General features: G+C 46.2%; 1 protein-coding gene across 1 annotated transcript in view; it reads right to left on the reverse strand.

The window, feature by feature from the left end:
* ADAMTS17 (ADAM metallopeptidase with thrombospondin type 1 motif 17) overlaps positions 1 to 17,993 on the reverse strand; it is a gene marked incomplete in the record, with an annotated part of 265,113 nt that overhangs the window by 104,928 nt on the left and 142,192 nt on the right. Inside the window, 2 exon segments of the mRNA XM_034784572.1 lie at positions 1,236 to 1,363; positions 8,792 to 8,958. Of these exon segments, the coding sequence (XP_034640463.1) occupies positions 1,236 to 1,363; positions 8,792 to 8,958 (295 nt within the window).

The raw sequence follows: 17,993 nt of genomic DNA on the forward strand, positions 1-17,993 counted from the left end.
CAATGCAATGAAAACCACCTGCAAATAGCCTGAAACAACAGCTCCAAAAGGTGGGACTAGCCCCATTCCTTTCAGTGGGTCCTAAGTCAAATGTCCAATGAAGATACTTTAAAAGCCTACATTGTTACCAATTTGATGGCTCATCAAAGCAGGTAAGACAGGAGGCAAAGGATCACACTATGAAGAGCTACATAATCTGCTCCGAGTGACAGCTCGTTTTGGTGCTGAAGCAAGTGGGCTCGAGACACAGTACTGCTCACTGTCTAACTTGCTAAGAGGAAGTCAAGTCCGAAGAGCCCAGCAGAGCATGAATGATCATATTTTGAACATTGGTACAACCTACTGAAAGTGGCATCTCACGTTGGTGCCTCAAGTGGGTGGAGCTTATTTTCTGGGCAGAGTTTGGAAGAGTACCACTACCCTTCCCACACCCTATTTCAATTCCTGATACCCCACACGAGGCAGGGGTGGGGATGGGCATGCTAAGGGCATGGCCAGTGAATTTCAAGCACAGCCAAATTGCACTGGATGGGAGAAGTGGGCTTTTCCACTATTCCCATCCACAGCCTGCAGTAGCCAGGCACAAGCTGGCCATGTGGGTCAGCAGCCCCCAAAGCATAGGATGGGGCTGAGGATAGCTTCTCTCAGCCCTTCTGCACTCAGCAGTTTCCTTGCACTGAAGCATGCTGAGCTGAGCTGGGCCGTGCTCCAGCCCAGTGCCTCTGGGTCAATGCTTGCAATTTTCTGAGGCTTTATAAACAATTTGCTTTGTAAGCCCATCTTGGTATTTGTGGACGTGCTGAAAAGGGTTGTGACGTCAATAACTTAAGACACATACAACAGGATAGTGGCCATTTCAATCCCGCGAGTGGCATTTCAGATTCCTCCAACAAGCAGCCAAAACGCAGGAGTTAAACAGACCAGATGACCCACTAGCTGTCCCTTCAAACCCAACCAATCTGTTGACTAGATGGGATGGGATCACATCCTAAAGCATCTCCAGCTGTTCAGTGACATGGTCTTATATCTCAGGAATTTACCATAGCTCTTCAAACAAAACACACGATTAGGAAACCCTTGCAGTTGCTTTTGCGAAACAGAACCACGTAGTTATTTCACAGGCGGGCTCAGAGCCACCCTCAGTGACGCTGGCTGATCATAAACAACCGACACAGCTCACAGCAGCCCAGGACAATAGATATACTTGGAAAATAAACAATAGAAAGTTACTCCACCTGGCACTTGCCATGTACGCAGAGGTCAGTCTCATAAGGCCCACATGGAGTACCATCAAGAACCCTGTCTGCCACCAACGCAGGGGACTCCTTCCCCAGAGGAGAGCAGAAGAGTTCACACGGCTTATCTGAAAAAATACACAAGATCGGCAACTTCATTCAGGAGCAACAGCAGCATTTAGACAGAGCACCAGAATGTCTGATGGAACAAGATGCATGAATATAGTAAGTACGTAACACGGACTCTATACAACTACGCTGACAAGTACATATTTATCGATAACGCTAAGCGGGCTCAGATTCTAACGGTCTCCGCTTTAAGGCTTGACCCATTGTTTCCATTCAAGCCCATCATTCTACCTCTCCAAGATGCACTGTTTATCTGAAGATGCAGAAAGGGTTAAGAAGCGAGAGGTATGGGAGACTTGAATCATCGGCGATACTTGTCATTTTAGATCTGAATGAGTAGCTTACTTGAGCAATTTTTCCTTCTCTTTCTGTCAACTGGGCTTATATCTTTCCCTGCGTAATTCCAATGCACAATCCTTGGTCTCTAGAATGGACACAAGCAGCTCACTGTGAACATTTCATTTACAAAATTCAAGCTGGTTCTAAATGGACACATCGATCGTGTGATTTGTGTCTGTTTCTTGACTGAGCGTAACGCTTGAAACCAGGTTTCCAGTGAGCACATTTGTGTTCAGAAATTTAAAACTCATTTTGCACAAATATTTGCTAAAATTTTGCTTTGCTGCCAGCAAACTCGCTTGCTAGAAAGCAAACATATATTGTTGGAAAAAGATGAGCATTATTTGCCCATTCTAGTAAGAATATATTATATTGTATGTTTAGACATTTACTTTGGAGGGAACTGTGGGATAAATGTTTAGACATTTATGGGGAGGGATAGCTCAGTGGTTTGAGCATTGGCCTGTTAAACCCAGGTTTGTGAGTTCAATCCTTGAGGGGGCCACTTAGGGATCTGGGGCAAAATCAGTACTTGGTCCTGCTAGTGAAGGCAGGGGGCTGGACTCTGACCTTTCAGGGTCCCTCCCAGCTCTATGAGTTAGGTATATCTCCATATATTATATTTTTATTATAACTAATAAGGGACTAAGAGGCTCAAACTATATAATTAACAGCAGGTGCCAGAGTTCTCGTGGGTATGCATTTGCAGAGTGAGATGTTTTGATTTCCAGAACTCACTCCTGCTTTCTGCTGCACACAGACTGTACCGAAGGGTATGTCTATACTGCGACCGCACCTCGAGCTGACACACCCGAGCTAGGTTTAATCTAGTTAGCTCGGATCCTGGAATAAGGAAGCTGCAGGGTGACTTCAGCGCAGTAATTATCTAGGGTGCCGGGTGGGTTTGTACAGCCAGTACTGAAGTCTGTGCTGCCATAGTTTCACTGTTCTGGGACCCGAGCTAGCCTGGGTACATCAGTTCAAGCTGCAATCACAGCCTACGATTGCCGCACAGACATACCCAGAGAAAGAACCTACTGACATTGTGATGTCGGTGTTGGCCTACACCAAAGCCTGCATCCTCCCCAGAGCTCGGTAGTGTTCAATTTACGAGACGGGAGGCCAGGTTCTTTGATACACTAAGGCCATTTGTACAGGTCTCTTCCTGCTCTAAATTCCCTTTGAATTACGAACTTGCCTCGCTGCAGCCCATCTCTCTAGTATGTCTGAGCAGAGTTCTAACGCAATGGAGAATCAGGGCTGGCCAGAGGGTGGTTGAGGTCTGTCTCTATTCAAAGGCTCAAGAAACCTTCACCGTGTGGACGCTTGGAACCAGAGGACAAGACATGGGAGAACGTGGTTTGGAATTGTTTATATACTTAAACCAGACCTGTCAGCACTCCAAGAATGCCAAGCCAACCTGCACCCTGCCCGGCTGTCTTGCTTTAGGGAGGCATCACAGGTGCGTCCTATCAGTGCTCAAAGTCCTTGCTTCCCACCCTACCCCATCAAATCAAAGCAATTTCTCACTAGCTGGATTTTGATATCATTTTCTGTGAAAGCTGCACAAGGACTGGCCTGCATAGGGGAGTGCCCGTCTGGTTGTTTCTGGACAGCCTCTGTTCCCGCAGCTGTGAACAACTCTGAGTGCCTGCTCTACCCACGTGGCGGGAAATATTTCTAATTCACAGCCTTAGCTCAAATGAGCCATCCTCCTCATTATGTATTGAGGTATGCCAGTGTCCATTAGGAACCGTATGGCAGGCAGAGGGTCTGAGCATATACTCCCCTGCACCTTTGTAAAGCAGAACCGACCCTGCTCAAGTCAGCAGAGAGCTTTTGGTTTTTTAGCTCCTCCCTCCTTAATTTTCCATCAGGCCCAAGAATGGCAATATCCCTCCCCTCTTGCTGAAGGCAGCCCCCTTGGGTGTTTGCCAACACCTCTGGGAGTGCAGGTTGCAAAGGGGCTCTCAAAAGCAGGGGGTTCTTCCACTCTGTTTTTCACATGGGGTGTCCAAAGCACCCACAGCCCCTGCTGGCCCAGAGAAGTGCCCTAGCTGATTTCTGGCTGCTCCTAAAGCCAGACTGATGTGGCACCTGCAGCAATAAGGCAAAAGGAGAATAAAAAATGTTAGCGCAGCATGTGACCTAAATGGGTCAAGTATCCTGAATATTGTTCTGCAAATGCTCCCTAACAGAAGTCTGTGTCCTCTTGGGGAGAGCTGGGGTGCTGACTCCATCAATGGAAACAGAATCCCTGCAAGGTGGCGGCGTCCCTTTAAAAAAACAACAACAACAGAGCACTCCCTTCCTAGAAGTGTGTGATGAGAGCCACGGATGGCAACGGCACCATTATGAGCAGGGCAGTTATGATGGATTTCAGCGAAGTTGGCAGCCAAAGCACAGGGATTGTACATCTCAGAAGTAGCCTTCACAATGGAGCCTTTTTATTCAGGAACCTTTGAGAGGTGCCGAGTTGCAATTTCATAGGCTGCAATTACTCCCGGCATCTGTTATTTTGCTTCCTTGAAAAGAGCTTGTGAAATGTTCTAAACGGTTTATGGACGACGGCTGCTTCCGCGGAAGGAAAAACAGGGTTTTTTTTTGACTACGTGTATATTTATTCAAAAAAACCTAACAGTGCAAATAGCTCAAGAGCTCTTCTGTTATCGCATTACCCCCAGTCAAAGGGGAGACACGCTGCCCTGAGGATGAGAGAGCTTCACCCAGGCTTCTGCAGGAAGTCATGTTAGTGATTCAATGGGTGACATTTTCCCTATTCATCAGCATTCAAACTGTTCTCCAGCACAGCATCTAGGGTGCACCAGCGTGAGCCCAGCATGGCATCTAGGTTGCACCGGGATCCTAGGGTGCCGTCTGTTGTAAGAAACATAAACCCGAGGATCTGACTGTAACAGCAACCGTTAGTCAGTGGATACTGGCACCCATGTCAACTAACTGGGGCCAGGAAATAAAGTTCAGCCTCCCCGCAGTGCCCGTGTGTCACACCCAGGATTAGCAAACACCTGTGATCAATCGAGAACACACAGCTCTTTCCACATAGATTTGCTATTTTCCTTCACTTTCCGTCCCACGCTGCTTTGTAATGTTACCATGCCTGAAGGAAACAGGTGCCAGGTTCCACAGGTTGCCTTCACGGAGGGTAAAAACGGTTCCTGTATATACGGCTTGAAAAGCAATTTGGAACCTGTCCAGATGAACGTAATTGCGGTTTTCACTGCTTCTGCACAACAGCCCTGTATCTCTGGGGCTCGATCAGCTTCTTTTTTAAACTACAAATTATAAAGGACTTTGGGCCAAGTTCATCTCTGCTGTAACTTCATTGAAAGTAACAGAGTTACGCCACGGACCACTTTGACCCTGCGCATTAAGCACCGAGTGAGTAAAAACGGCAAGGAATCCAGTGATTTGTACGTAGCATTGGATGTGAAGCTTCCTCAGTGAAGAAGTAGAGAGTGAGTAACCACATGTGGTGTCAACACATTAACGCACCTTATGAGCTAAGATCAATTCTCAGAGAAAACTTCCCGTCAGCCTGCAATGCTCACGAGAATGGGAGATTCACAGACGAGCCATTTGCAGAGAGACCATGCCAAGAGCAGAAGGGTTTGGACTGCATAATGCAGAGCAGCTGATGGGAATTGGATTATTCTGGAGGGAAGAGGGAAATGGAAGTGGTGGGTGGCCAAGAAGGGCGGTAAACCGCACAGTGAAATTGTTAAGCAGGTTCTCGCTTCTGCGAGAGACTAAAGGAGGGAAGTTGTACACGCGTATCGAGCAGAAAGAAGCGAAAAGCCAAGGCTGCTGGACCAATACTTTTAGCGATGTGGAGGTGGGAGGAGAACTGAGCTAAGGAAGAGGTAGGGAGTAGTGGTAGGGTGATATTAATTAATAATGGGCACCTGTCAATCAGCCTCCTGGGTGCCAAAATAATCATCATCATCAGGGTGGCCAAGGTCCTGGAGGGACCTGGGGATGAGGCAATAGTCTAGTGGAGCCCCGAGAGGGATTTAAGTAGGAGGCCCTGCAAACCAAACTACGCGAGGAAGTCACATGAAGAAAGGCACTTCTGGGTCGGAGTTCTTAGAATGACTGTAATATCTGAACTGGGTCTAAGGCAAAAAGGTTCAAAACTGGATGAGCGACTGAAAAATTGGTGTATACACATGAATTGTTGGCTTTAATGGCACTCCAGTGCAGGTTGTGTATTTGCTAGTTTTTAGGAACAAATGAGGCCTATAAAAGTGGGATGGGCTCCATCTGCACAGAAAGGGCATGCATACACTAGTAATGGGGAGCTCTGTTTGTGGGAGTGGTGGAGATTAAACTAGCAGACAAGGGAGGAGAAGACATCAAGGAGCCATACTGCAGCCAGCAAAAAGGAAGAAAGCTAAAATAAACAGAGAGGTGGGCAAGGCAGAGAGAGAGACAGTCTAAACCTGTACGGGGAAGACTCGGGAACAGGAACTGAATACCTGGAGGGCGAATAGCTTTCAGCCTGGCAGTAACAAACCAAAGCAAAATTCCTAGGGGACCCTGAGTTAACAAGTACAGGTGGAAGGAGATGTTTCTCTGAAACTTTTAGGTAGTGACAGAGTGACATCTGGAAATTTGTATCCAGCCCTGAGCAATGGAAAACATTATAGAAATGGGGAAGATACTGAACAGCCGTGAGAGCAGAATGAATGGGGACTGGAACATGTCCTACTTGTTTAGGAATGGTCTTAGCGTCCAATGCAAGAGCAATTGAAGGAAAGAAACAGACAGACACTACAGGCCTGATCCAAGGCCCACTAGAGAATCCAAGTGATTTTAATGGGCACCGGATTGGGACCAACAGGAATTAAGGTGAGAGAGTCGGTAATAAACAAAAACTCTCCAGGGCAGGAACAGGAGGACCAGGATAGGGCTAGGAGGTGCACAGAGGTCAGACACGTCGTTATAAGAGAAGCTATTGAAGAGAATCATTTCTTACTCAAAGAAGTGGGGATGCGCCTCAAGAAGAATTCTTCCATAATCCCGGACCTGAGAAGTCCCTAGGTAGGGCCCGATTCTGCAAAGTGCTGAGTGCTGTTCAGGAGGTTCTGCACCTCCTGCAAGATCAGGACTCCAACTAGCCAGTACACCTTTGGAAACCCTGGAGCAGCAGCAGTAGGGGAACCCTGCCATTCCCCTACTGATTAGAGAGTTTGCAATCCCCTATCACCTCTGCCCTCTTTAGGTGGTTCCTTGATAGCTGGGCTGGGCAGTCACAGGTCTCATTTTCAAGTAGTGATACCCAGAAGTACCTGTTCCCCCCCCCCCCAATCACTGGTGTTTTCCTTGCCTTCTTTTGTGAGAAGAGGGGACTTGCAATATGTTTCTGATGCACAATAATGTTAATATAATTAGGCAGCTTTCAGCTAGAAAAGGGTTTTAAAAACTTAATTAATAAATGGGGGGTCCAGATGAGACCTTCAAAAACATCAAGTGGAGGTAGGTGCCCAAATCCCATGGAATTTCAATAGTTTTTGGGCATCTACCTCAGTTAGAGTCACTGGAAAACTGCTGCCTAATTGTGTAATCATTTTTAAACAAACCCCACTGGGGCTGGGTGTGAGCATCTCTTATTTATGCAAAAGAAATAAAGCACAGAACTTTTATATTATTCACCATGGCCCAAACTAAGTCCTGGCATAAATGTTTGCAATTCCTTTGGAACTGCTGACACCAGAGCTGACTGTGGTCCACAGCGAATAATACAGCACATTTCTGCAGACTTTTTTTTGCATAAGTAACGTTATGTGCTGGGATAACATGAAGGTAGTTTGCTGTTGTTGGCTTTGATGAGAAATGAGCCAAGACTGAAATATGTGAGCTGATGTCCAGCGTTAACCTTTTCTACCCACTGCAGTCTTCTCAGCTGTGTGGTGGGGCAGGCCTGGCTTTCAGCTGAGGGACTGCTATCATAGAAACAGCTCCGCAGCATTGCTTTCCAGGCAGGACAGGCCAAATTTTGCACAAACATCCCTTTTCCTGGTGGTACAGCAAGCAGTCCTGGGGGCCTCCAAGTACTGGTGCTGGAGCACCGTGCATCAGACCTGATTTGTTGGGTGCTAATGTCTGAAGGGCACAGAAGCTGCCAGATGTGTAAGGGTACACAGCAGCTGAAGGTGTAATTTGCAGGTTGGAGAGATGTATGCACGCTAGCTTTGATCAAACTAGTGCACTATAAATAACAGCGTGGCTGCGGCACAGGCTAGCCACCAAAGTACATACCCTGGGTCTCAGATGGGATTGTACTCCGGGGGCTACCACTGCTATTTTTAGCACACTAACTCGGTCAAAACTAGCGCATCTTGTCTATGCGAGCTGGAAATAAGGAGCTGCAGGACAGACACTCAGTCTTGATCAAAAGCCCTGCTCTGCACCATTTCAGTACGACCACGAGAGGATCAGCCCACACGCATATGGCCGTGTATATTTATCAGCAGATGGTGATAACAGGGGCCTGTTTCTCTGGAAACCAGCTTAGTGAATCTCATCTTTCATAGAACCTAATCATTTCAGAATGACTTTTCAAGTCCGCCCAAGCAAGTCTCAAGACTTCGCCAAGGAAAATTGTTTCGGAATAATGACAAATTTAAATACAAGTAGATGTACAAACATGCTGAAGCGGGCAAAGAATCATGCAAGTAACATCCTCCTTGCTTTCAGTTCCCGATTTTGCTTCTATTTCCTCACGTTAAAAATGATCAGAAAGCTCCAACTCCCATGGTACCTGCCTGTTCAGATGGGGACATTTTAATTAGTTCCATAACCTCTCCCAGGCTCTCAAGGGCTGTGGTTACATCCCAAGGCTGGCTGTAGAACTGGCCTGCCCAACAGATCTTGTTGAGAGGCTAAAAACAAGGGAGACAAGATGGTCATGAGAATCAGGAATTCCCTTTAACTGCCCTCCAGATCTCCCCTCTGGGGATAACTCCACAGCGGTCTCTGCTAACAAATGGGGGATCAATCGAGACGGGCCAAAAAACCACGGGAAAAAAAAAGTGGTGAGGAACTATATAGAAAGTTGGTGAATTTACCATCAATGATGACAGCTGTCAAGAGGCTTTTCTTCTTGTTGGTATATCTGTCATGAGACTGGCATTGCTGGTCCCTGAAGCTAGGCGCTCCTTTAGGGCAGGGTAAATTTTCACAAACTGTGTGTTCCACACTGGCTCCCCGGCAGTTCTTGCCTCCTGGCCCAGGGCTATAATGGGGAAGACAGACCAGTTATCAAGTGGGAGAGGCACAGGTATTTACAGGTACACTGTCGCTTATCTTTCTCTGTCCAAGGCAACTACTCTAAGCTAATAGATTGCGCCATTCCCCTCAGAGATCCCAACTGCACACGTACTTACCGTCGGCCAAATTCTGCCCTCGGATATTCAAGTAGCTCCCACTGAAGGCAACACAAGCTTTGAGAGCACATCTGAAGACAGAATTTAGCTCTATGTTGCACATCTAACTGACTCATCAGAAACAGCGATTTGGAAACAAAGATTAAAGCCAGGTCTTTGGAGAGATGTGCTCTGTAGGCATAAATATAATGCTGTCCATACTATATGTATTTTGGATGAGATGTAAAACCAAGATGCTAGTCCATTGTGGTCATTAATAGCCCACATGTAAGCTGGTGGGCTTGTTGGTGGGGGAAATGATCAGCCCGTGCCTCAGTGTGATGCTTCACAGGGGTAGCCACGATTGTGAGGCACCTCTCTACCACCTGCCCTTCATAAATAAAACATCTTAGAAACACAAAGGAGGATTTCTGAAGCCCATGTTATAATACAGACATTTATACATCCTTTCTGAAGTCTCATTTCTTTCTCATAGACTCATAGACTTTAAGGTCAGAAGGGACCATTATGATCATCTGGTCTGACCCCCTGCATGCTGCAGGCCATAAAACCGTCCCTACCCCTTCCCTGGACTCTGCTGTTGAAGTCCCCAATCCTGTGTTTTAGTGACTTCAATCGGCAGAGACCCTCCTGCTAGTGATCCCTGCCCCATGCTGCGGAGGAAGGCGAAAAACCTCCAGAGGCTCAGCCAATCTACCCTGGAGGAAAATTCCTTCCCGACCCCAAATATGGCGATCAGTAAGAACCCGAGCATATAGGCAAGAGTCTCTAGCCTGACCCCTGTTAGCCATTATACTATTTACCTACCATTGCTTGGTATTCCTTGGCTACTATGTTTCACCATTAAACCATTCCCTCCATAAACTTATCTAACTTAATCTTAAAACCAGACAGGTCCGTCGCCCCCACCGTTTCCCTCGGAAGGCCGTTCCAATATTTCACCCCTCTGACGGTCAGAAACCACCCCTCTTTCTCTTTTAGGCACTTTTCCCCTTGAGAAACAGGGAATCAAAATATACAGCAAGAACAGTATGCATGGTGCTAGGCCATGTGATCACAAAGAGAAGATACATTGAAATCCAACAAATATCTCTCTGTATTTTTTTCCCCAATCCCCACACTTCTCAGGACAGATTTTTCACCCATTCTCCCACCAATTTGGAACAAATGTAACAATTTTTATTTTCAGCATAAAAGTAGTCTTTTCTAATGTCCATTTCCTCATTGAAAAAAATATTACAGGTGAGCCCGCCCTCAGTTCCTTCTCCAACCAAACATCTGATAGCTTTCTTTGATAGGATAACGAGCCTTGTGGATAAGGGTGAAGCGGTGGATGTGGTATACCTAGACTTTAGTAAGGCATTTGATACGGTCTCGCATGATATTCTTATCGATAAACTAGGCAAATACAAATTAGATGGGGCTACTATAAGGTGGGTGCATAACTGGCTGGATAACCGTACTCAGAGAGTTGTTATTAATGGTTCCCAATCCTGCTGGAAAGGCGTAACGAGTGGGGTACCGCAGGGGTCTGTTTTGGGACCGGCTCTGTTCAATATCTTCATCAACGACTTAGATATTGGCATAGAAAGTACGCTTATTAAGTTTGCGGATGATACCAAACTGGGAGGGATTGCAACTACTTTGGAGGACAGGGTCATAATTCAAAATGATCTGGACAAATTGGAGAAATGGTCTGAGTTAAACAGGATGAAGTTTAACAAAGACAAATGCAAAGTGCTCCACTTAGGAAGGAAAAATCAATTTCACACATACAGAATGGGAAAAGACTGTCTAGGAAGGAGTACGGCAGAAAGGGATCTAGGGGTTATAGTGGACCACAAGCTAAATATGAGTCAACAGTGTGATGCTGTTGCAAAAAAAGCAAACATGATTCTGGGATGCATTAACAGGTGTGTTGTGAGCAAGACACGAGAAGTCATTCTTCCGCTCTACTCTGCTCTGGTTAGGCCTCAGCTGGAGTATTGTGTCCAGTTCTGGGCGCCGCATTTTAAAAAAGATGTGCAGAAATTGGAAAGGGTCCAAAGAAGAGCAACAAGAATGATTAAAGGTCTTGAGAACATGACCTATGAAGGAAGGCTGAAAGAACTGGGTTTGTTTAGTTTGGAAAAGAGAAGACTGAGAGGGGACATGATAGCAGTTTTCAGGTATCTAAAAGGGTGTCATAAGGAGGAGGGAGAGAACTTGTTCACCTTAGCCTCTAAGGATAGAACCAGAAACAATGGGTTTAAACTGCAGCAAGGGAGGTCTAGGTTGGACATTAGGAAAAAGTTCCTAACTGTCAGGGTGGTTAAACACTGGAACAAATTGCCTAGGGAGGTTGTGGAATCTCCGTCTCTGGAGATATTTAAGAGTAGGTTAGATAAATGTCTATTAGGGATGGTCTAGGCAGTATTTGGTCCTGCCATGCGGGCAGGGGACTGGACTCGATGACCTCTCGAGGTCCCTTCCAGTCCTATAATCTATGAATCTATGAATCCCTAAAGGCCCGAAAGCAAAAGGATAGGAGGGCAGGTAGTGGAACACCCATAGAGGGACATAGCTTGAAGAACAGCAGTTATTGCACAAAGTGAGCAACCTCTTCTCCTTAGAGTAGCACCCCTAAGGGTGCGCCATTTCCGGTGACTTCCGAGCAGTATTCCCAGATGGAGGAGGGAGCTTCAGAACGAAGTCCAGAACTGAAGACAGTACTGCAGAACCAAGTGCCATGGATTAAGGCATAAATGTTTCGAAAATGAATGTACTGACACCCGTGTAGTGGCCTGGCATATTTCAGATACTGGTACAGTCTTCTGTAATGTTGTAGATCAGGTTAGTCAATTATTTTTTTCAAGATCCAAATTTCTTGGTCAAGGTATAGTCAAGATCCAAACTCCAGAGAAGAAAATAAAACAACAACAACAATAATAAGTAAATAAAAAGATTTTGGGGGTCTATTCAAAAGCATCTGGCGGTCTGCCATAGATGTTGCTGAGATCTAGTTGAATGTGCTATCCACCCTTTGGGGCAGATGAATGCCTGCAGCATCATAACAAGTGAGAATACATCCAGATATTCTCTGGATAGTCTCTCAATAGAGCTCAAGGACCCCTGTGGATCTTTCCACAAAGGAAACGAAGCACTGAGGTGACTTCCTAAACTGCTTGGTTATATCTAAGTAGGAGGCCAATTCTCTTCTAACATCCAGGGTACGTAAATAAGATTCCTGTAGAGAACGATGTGGCTTTGCGATAAACACTGATGAATGGATTGATTAAGGTGGAACTCTGATAGAACCTTAGGTAAGAATTTAGGGTGGGGATGAAAAGAAACCTTGTTCTTAAAAAACACCATAAAGGGGGCGGAATCTACCACCAAGGCTCCAATCTCCCTAATGCTACAGGCTGATGTGATGGCAACTAAAAAAGCCATCTTTATGGATAAATGCAACAGAAAACAGGCTTCCCTTGGTTCGAATGGAGGTATCATAAGGTAAGAGTACCAGGCTGAAGTTGCAGTTTAGGGAAGGGTTTCTCATCTGTGGACAGAGAATCCCCAAACCCTTAATAAACAAGGACAATACCAAAAAAGCAAATATGGAGAATACTTCTACTGGAGGTGAAAGGCTGATATTGTGGTCAAATGGACCTTAATCAAACTAATGGATAACCCTACAGATAATCCTACAGGTAATCCAGGATGATTGAGAGTGGCACCGGATCAAGCAGGAGACAGTGACAACAATGCCAATGGAAGAATCTCTTCCATTTCTGCAAGTAAGTAGTGCAGATTAATCTCTTCCTACTATTCAATAACACCTGTTGTACTTCCAAAGAGCAGGAGGAATGTAACCCCATGAACCATCTAGGAGCCATGCCCTGAGGTGGAAAACTGCTAGGTTGGGATGAAGCACCCGACCAGCATCCTGTGACAGGAGATGAGGAATGGTCGGGAGCTCAAACAAAACTTTGACAACTAGGTGAAGCAGGTAAGGATACCAAACTTGTCTTGGCCAGGTCAGCACTATAAGGATAATTCTGACTCTGTCCTGTCTGATCTGTTAATCTCCCTTAGGGTACATCTTCACTACCCGCTGATACGGCGGGTAGCAATCAATTTATCCGGGATCGATATATTGCGTCTCGTTAAGACGCAATATATCGATCCCCCAACACGCTCACCGTCTATTCCGGAACTTCATCAGAGCGAGCGGCGGTAGCGCAGTCGACTGGGGAGCCGCGGCCATCGATCCCGTGCCGTCTGGACCCCAGGTAATTCGATCCAAGATACTTCGACTTCAGCTACGCGAATCAGCTACGCTATTCGCGTAGCTGAAGGTGCGTATCTAGGATCTATCCCCCCCCGAGTGTAGACCAGCCCACTGTATCAGCGGTGTTGGAGAAACACATAGAACAGACCCTTCTTCCAAGCTAGAAGAAGGTGTCTCTTAAGGAGTGGTGGCCCAGACCTGCTCTTGAACCGAAAAGGGGTCGCTTCCTATTCCTGGAGATAGCAAAGACATCCACCTAGGGCAGTCCGCATTTTAGGAATATGCTGTGGAGAATTTGGGTGTCTAGCTCCCATTTCATAATCCTGGGAGAAGTGTCTGCTGAGGACATTGGCTGTGGTGTTCTGTATGCCTGGGAGGTAGACTGCTGAAATTTGGAGCTGATGAGCTATGCACCGATTCCATAGAGTTTCATGGCTTCGGAGCACAGAGCGGGGGATCCTGCTTGCTGATATAGAACATGGAGACTATGTTGTCTATCATCACCCTGATTGATTTGCCACTGATAAGGGGGTGGAAAAGAAGGCAAGAATTCCTGACAGTGGTCTTATAAACTCTTGAAAAACAAACACTTATCTCCCCAGTGATATTGGGACATTGCAGATTCTGTCACCAGAGCAATGACCTTAACTAGCATCTGCTTGTTGGGGACACTTCCGGTCTCCCACAGACATGTGAGAGCGAGCAGATGCACTGGGACTGACTCAGAATTGTTCTGGGAAGACTTGTGTTTGGAGCTTTAAACTCTTTAAACATATACTGGGTGCTGCAGACACTCAGCCCTGGTGACTAGAAACACTAAGCAGAGTTTCTTACTACAGGAATCTCACCTTCACATATTAACTTGGTTTCAGCAAACTCTATTCTGTAAAGTAACAGAGAAAAAGATGGGGTGTGTGTGAGAAAGAAAGAAAGTGTGTATGTATGCGATAGAACTTATAGCAGTAGTAAGCCAGACACAGCAGGACATGTATTTACTGTACTCTTAACAGTGGTTCTGGCTTTAATCTTAAGATTTCATTAACACATGAGACACTTTATGAATTTACTGCTAGGAATTTAAAGACAGCAGCCCTTATTATGGGCATTATAATATAGTAAGGGCTAGATCCACTAAAGTACTGAGCATCTCCTAGGCTTCCCCAAATCCAAACAAAGTTAGTGGGAGTTAAGGGAGGTTATCACCTTGCAGAATTAGGGACTAAGACAAGCATGCTGTATGGCTGAATGTAACTGGTAGCATGGGCCTGCCCCTCTAATTATGGAATAAAATGAATGTGCCTCCCACAATGGAGTGGCTCCGGTAACAACAGGTGTCTCCAAAGCACGCGTCAGGGGAGGAAAGCATGGGTGAGAGCTTTGGTTTTGGACAAATATTAAATATATTTGTATTGTCTATGTAATGTTCCGTTTATAACACATGCAAATATCTCTCTCCCCCCACACAAGCACATATAGTGACTGTGCCAAAATCACACCATACGTGTGTGCAGATATACACATATATATCTGTGTATGTACACACACACACACATATTTATATACGAGGCCCCGTCACCTGTTAGGAATATCCAACTGAACATTGCTCAGGGCCTTTGGATACAACACATACAATTATATCCTACACACAAAATGTACATACACACACACATTTCAAAGACTGCTTTTTAATATAGACTCTCTGCAAGGTGACTTATCTGTAACATCACAGTGATGCCAGGTTAAATCCACAAATCAACTTTGAGAATGAAACCTGGATCTGGATCCAAATTTTGTCAGTTCAGCCCATCTCTAATAAAACTCTTTGGCGTTCACAACATTGGGTTCACAACATTCTCAGGTCATTACGATATCAGTAGACTAAGAAAGGTGAAATTCGAAGCACAATGGAGCTTGTAAAGATGTTTTCAAAAAATATTACTATATTAACACTTGTTGCTGAGAACAGAAAGGTTACCCACAGTCTAATTTAATCTAGTCTGATCTACCAGTATACAGAACTAATTTGTCTTACGTACATGCTTTTGGTAAATCAAACAAAATGCAGATTCTGCAATGAAAATCCGTCTACAACTTGTATCTGTTAAACAGCATTATGTTTGGATTAATAACCTGGAACTACTTCCTACCTGATCTGGTTCAAAAAAAAAAAAAAAGTCTATATAGGGGGCTCACACTCCACAGTAATGGGGCTAAATAGAACCCATGTTTGTTTATGTGCTGAGGTTTGTTTGTTCCTGTTGAGGTAGGAAATACAGTACCCAGGTATGTATAATCCAGGAACTCATGTCCTTTATTTATAACTGAATTATACTCTGATTCTAAAAATACAACTCCATTGGCATATGCACACAGGACACTGGGGGTTTTCACTGCTGAACATAAAAAAAAAAAAAAAAAAAACAGCGATGATCATACAGGCATATCCCTTCCTACTTCTCTGCAAATTATTTTCATGTGTTTGCTGAGTGCTTCCCTTTTCCTGCTTATCACAGTTTGTGACTGGCTCAAATGTCAGCTGGCAGGAACATGAACACACGCACGCGCACACACAAGATAAATCTCCTAGCCAATATTTTTGGACAGCGAATAAACCAGCTGCAGAAGACCACGGGATGCAGCCAGGAATATAAAGTGACAGAAGATCACATGTGTGTCCCCCACCAAGAATGTATACGAGCAAAAGAATTTCAAAATCAACATGCAATCTCGGAGACTGCAAACTCTGTAATTTAACGAGTGAGACAATGAATGGGTTTAGGTTTGGTCAGCAGGGGCGGCTCTAGGCACCAGCAAAGCAAGCACGTGCTTGGGGCGGCCCATTTGCAGGGGCGGCAGGGATCCAGCATGGGAGCTGAGACCCAACAGGGGGCCCTGGGAGCTGTAGTTCCTTGGTTAGCTCCCTGCCTATAGAGCCAGCCCTGGAGCAGGGAAAGAACTACATTTCCCAGCATTCCCTTGGCCACTACCAACAGGAAAGAGGGGGAGGAAGTGAGGTAGCTGAGACCTCATGCTGCAGCCTGCTATGAATGGAGAGCTGCACTGAGAGTAGGGATTCCATATTTTAACATTAAAAAAATAGGACGCTCCACAGGGAGGGAGGGTAGCCCCACCCTGCCACCATCCACTCCCTCCGACTGCCCCCCACAGAAACCCCAACCCATCCAACCCCCCCCCGCTCCCTGTCCCCTGATCACTCCTGCCCCTAACTGCCCCCCAGGACCCCACCCCCTATCTAAGCGCCACTGCTCCTTGTCCTGATTGCCCCCTCCTAGGATCCCTGCCCCTAATTGCACCTTGGAACCCCATCTAAGCCTCCCTTCTCCTTGTCCCCAACTGCCCCCTTCTGAGACCCTCCCCAACTTCCGCCCTAGGACCCCACCCCCTACCTGTCCCCTGACAAACCCCCGGGATTCCCATGCCTATCCAACCGCTGCCTGTCCCCTGACTGCCCCCCACAACCCCGACCCATCTAACCGCCCCTTCTCCCTGCCCCTGACTGCCCCCCTGAACCTCCGCCCCATCCAACCCCCTTCCCCAACCCCCTTACCGTGCCACTCAGACCAGCGTGTCTGGCTCCGCGCAGCGCCAGACACACTGCTGCATACATGCTGCCGTGCTTCCCCGCAGAGCCACAGCCCCCCTCAGCACCTGCCTTCCAGATTTGAACACCTCAAAATTCAGGAGTGCTCAAGCTCAGTTTGGGCAGCTGTTACTTCATTTCTCCCAAATCAAATATACTGATCCACTGTAATTTGCTGTAGAAAAAGTAGGATAAAATTGAGCAAGAAATGCTTCCCAATGGTTATTAGGACTGGAATTGCTATTTTCAACAGCCATTGCTTTTTTGTTTGTTTGTTTGTTTGTGTAAAAGGAAGACAGTGATATTGCATTGGCAAATTCCCCGTAGAAAGAAAGAGGGGAACAAAAGAATAATAAAGGCACCTCAACTTTTCCTCATTTATGTAGGACAGTCTTATAATATGCATCCAGATATCCTCCAATCACACAAGCTGAAAATTGTTCCACTTTACTGCAGTCTGTAACCATATGGGAACCAATCCTGTCAGAGTTCTGTGCACATCTAAAATTCCTGCTGAATGACCTGCCGTGGGAGCGAGTTACCAGTGACCCAGGGCTGCGGCGGAAGGAGGGTGCAGGTGGGGGTGGAGGGGAGAGAGAGACCAGGGCTGGGGCGGCAGGAGATGAGTGTGGGGAGCAATGGGGGGGAGGAATGAGGGAGCCCAGAGCTGGGGCGGCAAGGGGTGTGGATGGGGAGAGAGAGCCCAGGGCTGGGGCAGCAGGGGGGTCCTGCAAGGAGTCCAGGGCTGGGACGGGGGGGCAGCCAAAATTTTTTTTGCTTGGGGCGGCAAAAAACCTAGAGCCGGCCCTGTTGGTCAGCAGTATGGTTAAGGAGAGTTTCAAGTCAGCTTCAACTGATAACAAAGAAGTCACATTGGTCTCTTGTTCAATAAAAAGGGAACAGGTAAAATAAAGCCTGGACTTTATAGAAATGCAATTACAACTCAGCATCGCTTCTCTGAAGCGATTGTCTTGCTCTCCACAATCTCAGGTTTCATAAAAAAAAAAAAAAAA

This window comes from Trachemys scripta, chromosome 10 (assembly GCF_013100865.1).
Source record: "Trachemys scripta elegans isolate TJP31775 chromosome 10, CAS_Tse_1.0, whole genome shotgun sequence".
Taxonomy (NCBI): Eukaryota; Metazoa; Chordata; order Testudines; family Emydidae; genus Trachemys; species Trachemys scripta.